General features: G+C 39.1%; 1 protein-coding gene across 3 annotated transcripts in view; it reads right to left on the bottom strand.

Annotated features, from left to right (window-relative positions):
- Positions 1-15,704, bottom strand: part of cadm2a (cell adhesion molecule 2a) — a 292,905-nt gene that overhangs the window by 45,454 nt on the left and 231,747 nt on the right. For all 3 annotated transcript variants that reach the window (XM_050039311.1, XM_050039328.1, XM_050039319.1), the window contains 2 exons: positions 14,215-14,367; positions 6,472-6,609 (listed from right to left, as the gene is read on the bottom strand). In XM_050039311.1, coding sequence (XP_049895268.1) covers positions 6,472-6,609; positions 14,215-14,367 — 291 coding nt within the window. The remainder of the gene's footprint in view (positions 1-6,471; positions 6,610-14,214; positions 14,368-15,704) is intronic.

Raw genomic sequence — 15,704 nt, 5'->3', positions numbered from 1 at the left:
TTTGAAAAGGTTGTCCAGTCACTGTTAGATTCCTCAGCGAACGGGCAGACTTGAGTGATAGCGTGCTGAGAAGTCAGCAGACAACAACCTAAAATAGTGCACAGCATGTCCGCCGTAATAGTTCCTTGTCCTTGACTAACAAGTTTGACAACAGAATAGGGATGTGACCGCGAGCGAATTTGAATCAAATCTTTGTGTTTTCTTCCTTAAGCCCCCTTGGAATAGAGTTATCGCGTAACATGATGAAGCAATAACCTCTACAGTTTAGGTCAGAGAGTATGATAATACCACTCCGATAGCGAAACATCCCCACCCTTATTTGAAATAAATATTCATTTCATCTCCTGCCTTGCTTGGTCTCCACACAGCTCCCCCTGGTTCAGTGGTGTGTAAACAAGCGCTACATGTGGTGATATTGGCAGAGGTCTCTCTGGGTTACGGTGTGTAACTGAGATAGAAATATATCATTACTGGGTGGGGACTGAGGGGATCTGAGGGACAAAGAGACTGAGAAATAAGAATATTGGATTCCGTTCCACACACACAAGCTTATGTCCTTACATGCGGGCTGTCTGCTCCATCTGTCTGTTTTGCTCGCACACACGTATACTCAGATACACACACACTTAGCATAGGATGTCCGTTAACTGCATGCGAATGGGTGATGGACCGCTCCAGTGGCTCTGCCGGTAATATAATCTTCTCTATTCCCCCAGATCCCACACCAATATGTCACAATTGTCATTTATTCCCAGCATGGTCGCCCACAATCAGATGGCTTTTCGCATTGAACACACCCTGATCCTGTCAGGATGATGAACACTTCAAGTGCACTCACATACACCGACACGTGCATGCATACATTGTGTATTAACATGCCCTTTGTGTTTGCTTGCTTTCATGTTTATTTTTTTTGTCGATTTAAATATGTAAAGAAAGACTGCCGGGGAGTGGCACGCACACAGATAAACTCTCCATTAGTGAGATACATATATAATAAGTCACACTGACTGTCCATGTAACAATTTGCACCTTCTTATTAATATGAAGAAAGGGGACCAATTAGTGGCAGAAATGCATTTCTGGTTTGCGGAGAAGAATTAAATGTGTGAATGTGTCAATCATAATCTGGAGAATGTACTTTTTCCTGAGCTGGACACGTCCTGAATATGTCTGACAAATGCTTCACACTGAGCGACGGATTGCTAATTAAAAGCAGACACCTACTTGTCAGGAAAGACAGGATATTAATCAAGGGGATCAATGCGTCCTTCACCTTTGACACCATCAGGAGCTTTAGCATATATATACTTGCTTTATGTATAATTTCTATGGATATGAGAAAGAAGACAACAGTGACAAGGTCAGTTAGGGAAAAAATCTATATAAAAGTTCATGAATCTGGCTTGATTAGCGGTGACCTTTTGTGGTTGAAAAATCTAATTTGGACTTCATCTTCACTCTGTCCAAAGTTAGCGGGTGGGATTAACACATCTTTACCTCCCTAAGTTTTAAGCTCAGAAGATGTTCTGAATAGACCTGATGACACAGATTCAATATCATCTTCCAACTCTGGTTAATTAAATGGAAAGTTACCATGATATGTGCTTAAAATTGTGTGCAAAACCAGCATTGATTTGGACTTATCTGCTTGCTTATCTGGACCCTGGGAGACCCTAATGCCAGATAGCAGGCTGAGCTGTCTGGGCTTAAGCCGGGGTAGAAAGGGTGTAATGGCAGACACAGAGAGAGCTTTTCAGTGAATTCAGCGAGGGACAAAAACGTCGCCTCTGATCAAAATTCTTGACGAGTCCAATGGCAGATGTGACAAGGATCTTCTAATCCGACATTTGGATAAAGTCTCAAGGTTCTGCTCTCTGTTTTGGGACAATGTTACCAGGATTTACTAAGATTTACTAAAGAGAAAAATGATAATCATTATATATTAGAGTTTCTACACATTTTCCATTTACACTTTTCTAGACTTCTCTGTAGATTTTGCAAAACATATTTGACATCTAAGTACAAATAGCTAGCCCTTGGAAGACATCCATTTATCCATTACTACTGTGACCATTCAGTCCACACTCCTGCGCAGAAAGTTGGACGTCTGAGAAGAGGTAAACTGTCGTACCTATACTCCTATTATTTTCCCTTATATTTGTTTAGTCTCTTTTATAACTAAGAATGGAATATGAGCTGAAAAAAAGTTAAATAATTTTATTTTAATAGCACCTGTGTAGCCTTGTTAATTGTCTATTATAGTGGTTCCCAACTGGTCCAGCCACGGGGTCCAGATTTCTCCTTCGTCATTAGTTCAAGGTCCACACAGTTTAATAAATTCAGTGTCATACTTGCGTTTTGCCATGTCATTGAGCTAGTTTGCTGTCTTTGTCAAGTAGCTGTCTATTAGTCACTCACTCTACAGCAGGAAACAGCACTTCATAGTAAAAGCTTTGTGCCAGAAATTCACTGAACTAAAAATTAAAGTCGAGGAGTCAGGTCCACAAACGGGAAGGTATGGTCATGAATAACTTTTGATAGGAAGGTGGTATAGACTTGAAATTAAGCTCTACTCCCCCATTTTGGACCCTTCCGCATCGATAGAGCCCACCCCCGACCTTCTAGGATGACCGGAAGTGGGTGAACTCAACATTCGAGGAGTCAGGTCTAGATACGGGAAGGTATGGTCGCAAATAACTTTTGATAGGAAGGTGGTATAGACTTGAAACTAAGCTCTACTCCAGCATTTTAGGCCCTTCCGCATCGATAGCCTGTGGTCCAATCAGCATGGACCTGTGACCCACTTTTGGACCGCAACTGCAGTTGGGAACCCCACGTCTATGGAAACAATGATGAACGCAGCCACAAAAGTGTGGTTATCTTACACAGAAAAGATAGTCTGTTTACTTCTCTGATGACTACATCACTGCATAAGTAGAATATCTGGTTATCTATGATAGTATGTTTTTACGCAATTCAAAGACATTGCCACATTTTCTTTCAAACTAATTCAGCAAGAATGTCTGTCTTTGGTTTAATTATTAGGCATTTTGGGCAGAGCTGTTTTGCAGACTATGAAGCACAGGCATAGAGGAAGCTCTACGTGTTTAGATGCATGTCATACCTCTTGTCTTGTTTTCGATGATATCAAGCTCACTAATTTTATATTTTAAGAAACAGATTGGGGCAATCACAAATATTTTCCAAACTATCTTTTCTTTGAACCATTCTTATCCAGACCTGAAATTACTAAAAACAAATTTAATACATTTCCATACTGCACAGTAACCCTCATATATACATACAAACTGCCTCCTATATTATAAGTTTCGACAATGTTAAGTGTTTAGGGAATATGCAATACAGATTACATTTACACAGAAAGGTGATCCTGAACACACTATTCGTGTCCTTTCCGGGCAAAGAGCTACAACCTTGTCATAGTGAATAATATACTGATATAAAACTGTGCAAGACCCAAATTAAAGGGAGGAGTGTGCCAAGATGAGGGAAGAGAATTATAGCATCTGACCTTAATGAGAAGGCGTATCCTCCTGAGACTACCTTCACTTCAAACCACCAAGGATATCTCTGACTACCTGTTAACTTCCCGTGGTAAATTAAAAGAATGTTAAGTCCTGGCTATGTTTCCATTTGCCTTACAGGGAGTTCTTCTTTCAGTAGTGGGCCAACTGGGAGAAGCAATAATCACCCGCAGAGACACAATAAGCCTGTAAGGAAAAATACTCGTGCTGCTAATTAGTGTATATTCTGCCTCTATAAGCTTCATGTTCCTCAGAAGGGTGATAAGAGGAAGTATAAAGTGGAGTGACAAAGTACTGTAATACATCACTAAAACATGGTGATTAGTTAGATTAGAAAATGTAAAAAACAATATGCAACTTGGGGATCTACCTATTACCAGCATTTAATGAGTAAAAGACTAATACGATTACTGTTTATGAAAGTGCGATAATGGTTATAAGGAGTATCAAGCATTCCCTTTCATACTGTTGATTGAGGTTCCAGTAACAACTGTGAGGTTTTGTCAGTGTCAATAAGCATAAGGATAAGATTACTATTAACAGATAACATCCTGATTCAGTCTCAGGATGTAGCCTTCATTTCACTTTCACCAAAGCCACCAAACTACATTTAAAAAAACAACAATTTTAGCATGTATAGAGTCGGCATATTTTCACAACTAACTGTGTGAACTAAGGGTTTATTTAAACCAAACTAGAGTAGGTAATTTTTTAGAATAGCGGAAAGACAAACCAAAATGACACTTGTGAGTTATATTTTGTTTTTGTCGACTTGGAATTAAGTGTGTTTTATGATGATAAAATTACTGCTTATTTAAATGAAGTCTGGTGGCTTTGGATATAGCGATTTCAGGGCTGTTTCTAGTTAAACAAAAAGGATCTTATCTTTAAACGAAAGGGTCTATCCATGTAGGGATCCTTTCCTTTATGTTGCCACACAGCTATAATGACAATCTGAGCCTATCGGTGGCAAAAAAATACATACGCCACAAGTAGCTCCACTGCAGCCCTTTTGCTCAATATTGGATCAATTTCAAAAATGGTTGTTCCCATGAGTCACTTTGACACAAAACATGGAAAAATTGGGTCCAGTTTGAAAAGATACCCTTTTAGGTGTGTGTATTAGAAACTTGTATTGCAAACTTGTATTATATTGCTTGTACAGTCATTGAAAAATAGGAAGAAACAGGCGCTCAATAGAAGACAGACCCAGTCACTGTTGTGACAGCAAAGAAGCCCCAAAAATACCTGATAGCTCAAAGAGAAGGTATTACTATGCAAAGTTAATAAGCAAAAGCGTTGCATGCTTTGGCACACGAAAAATATTTTTGTGGTTTATTAATCTTTTGTTAAAGCAGTGAAATAAATTCTGTGAAGTGTTGTGTGTTCTGCATCCAAAATGCAATTTAAGTTGAAAATTTTCTACATTTAATTGGCCGTTTAAGATGTGCAACACCTGGCTGCTTGTTATTCTCACTACTGAGTTTTAGTGATCTGCTGGGTTACACAAAGATTCTGACAGTGTCTTTCCAAACCTGCATTGTTTTTTTGGCAGTTCTAATATAAAAGAAGAAAACCTGTGATTCTCAATCGTCTCAATCTCTTTGTTTACACTTGCAGTCATTTAAATTAGAAAAGGGTGATTTGCATTTTGTCATCTGCCTTTAATCTACTTTGTGAAAGAGCATAGACGCCTTCGTAAAAAAGTTCTGCAACAGTGCGGATGATCTGTGACAGTCTGTCCCTCTGGGTTCTGCATTTTATTTGATACAGAACTGCATCTGTTTCTCTCTTCCTTGTTTCATCATTTCATGTCCCTAGCTCTCTTTTCTTTAATATTCTCTCTCATTCTCTCCCTCTCTCTCTTGCTCTCCCGTTCAAACAATTACAAAGCGGATGGTTCATCAAGTAGAACAGAGCAGGAGCAGGGTGGAAATGAGGTGTGTAGTCCAGTCAGTGTGATTTAGAACAGCCCTCTGATAACAAGGGAGGTTAATGTATCGGTCTCAGGCCAGAGGACACATGCTGAATCTGCTCTATTAGAAACAACTTGTTCGGAACAAAAATACACCGTAGAGACATCAGCTGCAGCAGTTTCATGGTGTTGGTTTTATGAAAAAGACTTTCTGCCCATTTTCAAAGTATTGTAATACGCAGATTCATATTTTCTGGCACACTTGTGCTCTGTTTGTTTATTACAACACACGGTCTGAGCCACACTGAAATGTGATAATCAATATTTTTTAGTGTCTGACAACACAGTGGAGTTTGGGAATGACTCTACAAAATTGTGGGCCTAATTGAGAAGTCAAAAGGAAACTATAGCTTGGAAATACTGGTCGATCTGTAAAGCCTAATTATCATTTTAGCAACATTACAGATGATCACACACGATAAATTTCATCTTTTTAAAACTATAGAAAGTAATTAAATTGCTTCAAATAAGGAGTAACATGTTTGATTGATTGATTGTCTCTAAGAATCTACATGTAATGTTTTTAAAGAAGCAAAGGTGAAACCCCAGATATACTGTCTGTATGACATCACACCAAGTAACAACATCAAGGGCTAAAAAATGAAGCCAACATGAAAGTGCCAAGAACTGCAGTTTCTTAAATGGCCACTTGGCTCTGAACAGAGAATAAAGTCACGCTCCCTCTGTGTGTGTTGTAATCCAAGCTAAGTTAAGGGCTCATTGAGTGACACTGAGTGAGTCACCTCAGGTAACCTCTGGTTTCAAGAATCCAACAAGTTTACAGCCATACTGCTCAATACCAGGCTTTAAAATGGGAGTCCACAAACCAATGGTTGACATTACAGTGGCTACGTCCATTATTTGTATGCAGTCTATGCATTACGCACACTGTGTTTGTGTACCCATAGCAGTGATGCAGATGTACACACAGATACAGATTTTACCCACCTTTGACCTCCTTTTCATTTCTGAACCAGCGCAGGTCAGCGGCAGGCTTGCTGCCCTGAGTCATGCAGGTCAGAGTGATGTGGTCTCCCTCCATGGCAGGCTTCGTCAGGCCATCGATCTCTGGCTTCTCCGGCACACCTGAAGGACAGAACAGGAAATCATAGCGATGGAAGTAACTCACACACAGCGGTGTGTCATTATGCAACAATAATATTGTTATGCCTTATTGGAAATTCTCCTCCAGCTCGCGCTCCTGCGGGGAGATTAGAGGGCAGACTACAGAGCAGCATACCCGAGCAGAGTCCTGCTTGAGAACGCATCGGGGAGGAGTCTAGCTGACACAGCGATGGACGGTCTCTATCACCGTTAGACCATCCTCATGCTTAAGGGTCGGTTTACCCAAATTACAGAGGAACATATTTTCTCACATACATCTATCTAGTGGTGTCTTGCTTTGCAGATAGTTTAAATTTTCTTTGGGTTCCAGGTTGTGATATCTGTCTGTAGAAGAGAATAGTTTTCACTGGAAGTATTTTCTCCCAACTTTATTTTATCATCATGGCTAAATATCAGAAGGTGGAATTAAAAACTATGTTTTTGTTTGTGTAAATGTAGGTAAGCAAAGGCTTCTGACCACAGAGTAGGCCAGGAGGTTGTATAGCAAATGTTAATTACTGGCCTTTCCTATAATGAGTGTTTTTTAAGTGTGCAGAGTCTGCCCTTCTAATGTCGATGAGCAATAAGTCTGCCTCAGGCTGAGTGACTGAAAGGTCTGTCAGTCAATGCCATTGACTGACTATGGCCTCGTCCGTCTCACCACCTCTTGTAAGGTTTATTACCAGACTTAAAGGTCCTGCTGTTTTCTTTTTAAAATCCTCTTGAAGGAATAAACTTCACACACAATCCAAACAATGGCCGCTGCTTGGTGGATACAGTATGCAGTGAGATCTATCCCTTCTCATCTTACTAAACGCTATACGTTTTCCTATGCAAATTTGCTCAATGCTTTACAAGTGTGTGAAGTGTCACTGTATCTAACTAAGCACTGTGCTGCATAAGTATGTGAATGAGTAGCTGTGACTCGACTCAGAAGAGTATTTGATGGTTTTTCTCCAAGACTGAACGAGAACAGATCAAATACAATGTTCATCTTATACAGTCACGTTCCCCTCGGGTGGCTAGAGGCTGCTAATCCTTCTCTCTCCGTTTGTGTGTGTGCATGTGTGTGTGTGAGTATAGAGCTTTGTGGGTGCTTGTGTTTCTCTGTTCGTTTGTGCGTCATGGATTTGAACGTGCTGTGGTGTATTTGTGTGTGTATGCACAACTGTTTCAGCATGACAAACAGTATTTTCAAGACCTGAAAAAGAAATGAGAACTGGATTTCTGATGCGAGGTGAAAAAAAGAGAAAAGTGGATTTCACTGATAGTTCCTGTGGCCAGATTTTATCACAATGTCTTCTCTTATTCTACATACTTTATATGGATGTATCTCATACAAAGGTCAGGAGGTCATTTCTATTTCTATTTAAAATCAGTTACTATTATTAAAAATAACTGAATGCTGAGCCTGTTGTGTTGTGCATTTTTAGCCAAGCTGGTGGCATCGCTCTTCAGATGGCAATGTCCATCTGTCAGTTAATCCACCATGTGAAATTTTGTACCAGCATTCATAACTTCCAGTTGATGAATCCTAATGTCTCTGGTGATTCCCTGACTTTTCCTCTAACGCCACCATGAGGTTGACATTTATCTTGCCCCACAACCAGGTCAAATTTCTTATTTGTCCAGTCATTTGTTTAATAACTGCAAAAATGCTGTACTTAATGTTTAGTTCAATTAGCAAATGCTGGAAAGCTAACACGCTAGACTAAGATGGTGAATGTGATAAACACAACATGCTAAACTTTATCCTGTTAGTGTAGTCATTATGAGCGTGTTCTCATCCTAATGTTTGTGCTTTGAGCATTCTGCTTAAAGCACCGACATGCCGACAGAGACGCTGGCATGGCTGTAGACTGTTAGTCATGTTGGTGATCATTAGGGGTGTGTGAACATATCGATAAACTTCAGTATATATACTTGATATTATGTATTGTGATACTGTATCAATTCTCAAAAACACTGTCAATTATAGCTGCTGCGCAGCAATGGTCAGGGCCGGGCAATTTTTTGGCAAAAATAGGCAATTCTGAGCAACACACACAACATAAAAATTACATCATATAATTATGGCATGCCCTTCAAATTGTGGATGAGTGGCTGAAGTGATCAGACTCATAATATAAGGATAAGGAAAGAAAAAACTCAAGAACAAGAAAGTAAGAATAACATTAACTGCTAGCAATTATGAACAAACTGGCCTGATCTAGCTTAAAGCTAAACATTATCCATGGTGACAAAGATGAAAACATTTTTTAAAATGTAAAAGTAGCTATTGGATAGACTCTGCATATTGACTGATAGCTAAGCCAAATAAACAGGGAAAAGAGACAAGGGATAACAGGGAAAAGTGTTGATAAAGAGTATTTGTCTCTCCGCAAAAATGCCTGGATCATAATTATTTTAACCTTAGTAGTCTCTAATCCACATAGCATGATGCCTGAACATAGGACTTTCACATTAGAATGTCCGTTCTGCCTTAGCTGAGGCTTGAACTCACAATCTTCAACACCAAGAACCATCCTCTATCTCACTGAGCTAATTGGCAAACAGAAATGTCACATGTAGCTTCACAAATTGACTAAGCCAATCACCTGTGTGCAAGACAGCAGCTGTTAGTGTGTAAAGGCAGATTTCAAACGGCTGTCAAAAATTCAGTTATTAAGACAAAAATCCGAAAATACACAAATTGCATCTAGACAGCATGGAAATGTTGATAATTTGTTTTTAACAATGATTTATTGGCTCCATAAGTGAAAAACTGATGTTTAAAAATGCCATTTTTGCATTAACTCCAACTGTTCGCATTAGAGCAAAATTCAAAATGCTGTCAAAAATTCAGTTTTTGAGATAAAATTCTGATATTTTCCAAACATCATCTACCATGATTCCAAAATTTTGTCAATTTTTTTTAATGAACATTGAAAATATATTTAGCAAGAATTTGCAAGTATATGTTTACAATACCATTTACAGTCAAACATTTTGATGCACTGTAGGCTCAATTTTCGATAAATCAAAAATCTGTGTGGATCGTTTTTGTAGGACAGTCTGAAGATGCTCTGTAGCAAGTTTGGTGTCAGTTGAGCAAAATTGTGGGAGGAGATAGGTTTAAGAAGTTTTACAGTTTTTGAATAATTTGCAATAGGTTTAAATGTACAAAAGTTTCTTCAGTATTGGGGCTACATTTTAGTGAAAGTTGCAAATCTGTAGCACATATGGTTGATTTGTTGTGAACTTTCAAAATTTTGAACTTTAGAGGCTTGGTGTAGCGCCACCATCAGGACTATTGGCCTGTTTTTGCAGCTGAGGCAATCTGGCATGGGACTGGACCTTTGTGCAAAGTTTGGTGATTTTTCTCGCATGGGAAGTATGATTTCCTCGGAAGAAGAAGAAGAACAACATGCAGCAAAACAATAGGGTTTGCCCGGACCCTAGTAAGTGTTTTAAGGTCCAGTGTGAGGGATTTAGTGGCATCTAGTGGTGAGGTTGAAGATTGCAACCAACTGAAACTCCTCCTGTTTGCAAAGTGAGCAGGAGAACTACAGTAGCCGGCATAAAAAAATGAAAATCCGAATGGTCCTATCTAGAGTCAGTGCTTGGATTGTCCATATTGGGCTACTGTAGCAACAACATGGCTCAAAAACGGCTCATTCTAAGGTAACAAAAGACAACGATTCTTATATTTTGGTGATTATATATAGGGATACATTATTACATTGGCACGTCATCGGTATCGGCTGAGATTGGCTTTAAAATGAAGTATCAGAATCAGCCAACATGCTTTTTCTTATTTTGCACAATGAGTGAATATTAAATACATTGAAAAGTATTGTATTTCATGTCTCCATCTGCCAGGAGGCCATCATGCATGCATAGTATGATGTTAATTCCACTACAATAGAGACTTGATGATCCCTAAAATTAGGTAGCAAAAAAAGCGGATACATCATTATCAGTATCAGTTATCGGTCAAATGAGTTGTTACATATCGGCATATCAGACATCTGCATCATCATCATGAATATTATATATAATTTCTGCCAGTAGATGCCTCTAAATCCTTCACACTGGACCTTTAAATATTGAAAATCAGACAGGACAGGCTGAGGTTGAGGAGAGGTGTGCACACCGACAAATTAAGTTATTACAGACTGACCTTGTGTAACAGTGCATTCACAAAATAATATTTCCTTTAAGCAGGAATTCAATAATTAAGAATTTACATGCAAAGTTTCGTGGCAGTGATTCATTTTGTGTTTAAACTCTCAAACGCTACATGGCAGCGATATATTCTATCTTCACTCTCCCACTCCAATGTTACAACAAATCACTGGCGTCAACACAAGGAACACGGGCCTATGTAACAGGCATAGTTTCATAAGCCATAAACAGACATAAAGGGTGCACTACTAGCACTGACAATTTTCATAAATTTAGATTTAAAAAACACTGCAATTTTCAATATATATTAAATCCTAACCCCTGTATCGTGATACCTATCTTATCGGCCAAAACACAGCCATTTTGTTTATACAATTACTATTTTCATACTCTGGAATTCATGTTTGACTCATTGTAGTGATTTATGCATGACTGTATTTGTACTGTTTTAACAGATAAGCACATGTTTGTATTAATTCACCAAAATATTTTCGAGAAGATCTGAAAGAGAAGCTCATTTTGTTGCACATTTATTTAACAGTTTGATATTTTGTCCAAATCATTGTTAATGTTTTTTGTTTTCATTCCCAGCACACTCTGTCCTGAAACAGTGGCAGACAAACCAGGCCATTCCCAGACCATTTGGTATGTTTATTAAATCTCCCTCTCTGCTTCCTGGCGTGCACCATTAACTATTGTTCAGTATTGCAAAAATAATTTTCTCCATATCCTTATTGAGCAGTAGCCTTTAATGTCTCTAATTCTCTGAATGCTTGTTAACACAGAGCGCCAGCTAATGGTCCTGGAGTGCACTAGGACATCTATTAGCATTAGCAAAAACTAATTGGCAAGATAATAAGCCCAGTGGCAGGAAATGAAACAATGTTTGTGTGGGGCGATGATCACACAGCACAAACATTACTACAGGGCCCAACAGTATGTTTTTATTTGTCTGCAGATGCTGGCATAAGCAACAGGCTATTTTTAACCATAGTCAGTATGTTCATTTCTGTTTGTCTTAAAGGAAATAAACAAAACAAAGCCATAAACTGTTTAAACTGAAACTAGAAAGCACTCAAAGCTTAACCTCCACCAAGGTTGTACAATTGTCTGGAGGTGCTGTTTTAGTAATAATGTTTTTAAATTATCACATACACAAAACAGAATACACATGATAGAATTGTTGCATACAAGTACCAGCATTGTTGTTCTTTTTTTAAATGTTGTTTTATTAATAAACCTTTGAAATAATATGGGATCTGCACAAATAAACCACAAATTTTTCCCTCGGCCCCATGGCCTAACTCTTCACCTAATTTCATTGAAACTTTTAGCATGTTTTTAACAAACTGCAGCTATTGGCAATGTACTATATGGTGCAATTTTAGACCCATCTTATATTTAGTGATGTTTTGTGGCCTAAAACTTTAACTCTAACCACACCATACTATAGACAGACATTTTGACTTGTCATAGTATAATAAGCGCAGGTGAAATTGATGACATTAACAATGGCTCAGTTCCAATAAAGTGGAAATAGGCAAGTTTTTTTGCTTTAACTTATCATTATGAGTGCAATGCAATGGCTATAGAATAATGACACCATCTAACCTGGTTCCCTATAAGCCTTGCTTTTACTATGCCATTCTGTCTACCAACAGATGCGATTTCCCTGAAAAATAAAGGCTTGATTCGTGGCAAAAAGAAAATATGTCAACCACTGTGCAACCAAAACAGGAACAGAACAGTGCTTTTGTTTTCCTCAGTAGCTATTGTTAGCTATCCCCAGTTTCAAATAAGTATCAGTGTAAGGTCTTTGGAGTTACAATCCTCAGCAACTGGCATTCGGATGAAGTAACTGAGGAAACTTTATCTGGCAACAGAAAAAGAACCCTGGTGCTAGGCTCTGAGGAAAACAAAAAGCAATCCAGTTGTCTTTGTGACAGCTGCACCAACAATAATACCACTTGAAAACACTACGTGGATAAAAGTTGAAAGTTGTCTGCCCATTTTAAGTGTCCCAGTAAGCTTTACAGTCAGCCAGCATACACAATATCAGGGTCTCCGCTATAATCTTAACACAGCTATCATTAATTTTCCTACTCTGACATGTCAGAATGTCTGCTGTGGAACAAAAGGTCTATTGGTCAGCTCCTACAAGCCAAAGAACAAGAGCCTCTCTTGTGTTAAACAGTTCTATGGGGAGAAATTAGTATAGAAGATGCAAAGGGTACCATTTTTTCCCACAAGTAATAGCTTACATAGACCATGATGCATCACAGCCACAAAAATGTGGATGAGTGCAACTTTTTCATTGCTTTTTCCCTCTCGTAAATCTAACACTTTTGCTCTCTCTACAAATGTGCTCCACATCTGAAAGCATCACCTGTTCTTCGAAGTAATTTTAGGAAATGCTAGATTGTCTTAGGGGCTGTGCACATGCCGCGTTTTTTACACCCTCAAATAGACACACGGCAGGCACGCTCAAAGGCCAGAGCGATGCCGTCGTGGTGTGCACGCGTTCCAGAGCGTCTATGTTTCAGGGCACGACAGCTGTGCCCCGAGATAAACTTCTGGAACGCAGCAGTGTGCATTGCATGTCATGTGACGAGGAACAACCAATCACAGCCGACAGATATCTTTCCCTTCTTCCGTAAATAGCAGTCTATGGTAAACATGGAAAAGTTGATCATTTTGGTGAAGGGCTGCCAGAGCTTTACATCTGTCCCATGGACGATAGGCCTACACACTTATAAACAGCACCTGGAAGAAGATCAGCTCTGCACTCAGGATTTTAGCTAAATAGGCTATGATATGGTGCTTGTCAAGGTTGCTTAGCAACCGCAGATGCAACATGTCACTGTGCTCTTGAAAGCTGGCACAGAAAAGACACAAAAGTAGTGCCCAGTGCCTGACCTCGTGTTTTCCAGGCAGTTAAAGATGCGGCATGTGTACGGCCCTTTAAAGGTCTAGTGTGTAGGATTTAGCGGCAATGCAGGTTGCAACCCATTAAAACTCCATCCATGTGCTAAGTGTGTGGGAAAATTACGGTGGTTAAAGTGAAAATGTGAGTCTAGAGTGTCTGGAGCCAGTATTTGATTTGTCTGTTGTGGGCTACTGTAGAACAACGGCTCATTTTAAGCTACCAAAAAAAAAAAAAAGATTCTTAGGTTCAGGTAATTATAAACTAATGAAAACATAGTTATGGACATTATATTCCATTTCTACCAACAGATTCCCCTAAATCCTTCACACTGGACCTTTAACGTTTGTAAACCAGACAAGAAAGGTTGAGGTTGAGGAAAGGTGTACACATCGACAAATTAAGTTTTTATAGACCTTATGTAACAATGCATTCACAAAATAACATTTCCTTTAAGCAGGAATACTCACTATACTAAATGTGAAACAGATACTCACCTAGAACAGTCAGGTAGGCTTTGGCTGTTCTGACAGGCATGGTGAAGAGAGAACAGGTGTACATGCCTTCATCCGTCAGTGTGACATCACTGATGCTGATGGTCAACTCCGACCAAGACGCACGCACCAGCTCAATCCTGTTGTCCCTTAAAGCTGGGCAGAGAGACAGACAAACACAGAGAGAGTGAGTAAACATGACAAACAAGAAACCATGTGGAACTTGATGTCCATTCTCCACGTTTTATATTATCATTTGGGTACACTATGCACACACATAGTCAAATAGACAGAGGGACAGATTCGAGGAGGCACACAGAGAGGCATCAACAAATGCGAGATGGCAACAGCAGGAAAGTGCAAAATGGAAAAGAGAGATCAGTGGTATGTTAATATTTTGCTGTTCCTCTATTGTACGATGCTAAGCATGTTCATATTGTTGAAAAAACACAAAGAATAAAAGATGATGGCATCTTAACCACACACACATTAATCTTATCCAACTGTAACACTACAAACATGCATCTGACAGCTCAGATTTTGGAATTATTTACACATAATGATATGCAATTTTGCCCAGTTAATGCCAATGTCAAATTGTTTAAGGCTAATTTTCATTGTTTATTGCTACTTTGAAATAAAAATAATACTTGAGCAAGCCAAACCAATCACTGTGTAGTGTAAGTAATGTATGTATGAACAGATTTAAATGCATAAACAACCAAAATATGACCTCAAAATGTAACTGAATCAAAAAATGGACGCATCAGTCGGCCTGTACAGTGATCCGTGCTCATACAGTCATCTCTGGTGGAAACCCTTGTAGACATTTTACTTATATGAAAATGTAATCTTCCAAAAGACATAATGGGAATGGAAATCAATACTGCAATAACAGGCTGAGGACAAAAAAAAAAGGCCTAATGAGAATTTGGTGAGATGTGAGAGTTGAAATGGATTTGCTGAAATTGGATGGCTTGTTGATGGATACTCCAAGGTCTTCAAAGTAGACGTTGTACTTCATATCCGCGATATCGTGGGAGCATGATTTCAGAATGCGGCGACGCCTTGAAAAGGACGTGATTCACGCCTGAGGGGTGCATGGTGACATACAAAACAAAACCGCATAAAAGGCTGGGTCTTACTTACAAAAAAAAAAAAAAAAAGGAGGATTGTTGAGTGCGATAAAAAGTTAATTCACTCTGTTTCTGCAGCCTTGGCGGCTCAAGAGATTTATGCAAGCCTTGATTTCGCGAGTACAACACCTTTCTACAAACCTTATTTAATATGAGCAGCCAAGGCTACTTTGCTTTCACTCTCCATCAAAGTGACTCGGAGCACACCTCGCTCAAGTGCAGCATATGTGTGTGTGTGTGTGTGTGTTCGCATGTGTGACTGTTTGGGTTCAGCAGAGACGAGGCATGATTATTTGTGTACAGGCGTTTATATTTTCTTTCATGTGAGGCCACATAAAAGAATATTCTAATCTTATG

Source organism: Epinephelus moara, chromosome 3 (genome assembly GCF_006386435.1).
Source record: "Epinephelus moara isolate mb chromosome 3, YSFRI_EMoa_1.0, whole genome shotgun sequence".
Lineage (NCBI taxonomy): Eukaryota > Metazoa > Chordata > Actinopteri > Perciformes > Serranidae > Epinephelus > Epinephelus moara.
The sequence above is the reverse complement of the archived record's forward strand: the minus strand, read 5'-3'. Positions and strand labels throughout refer to the sequence as shown.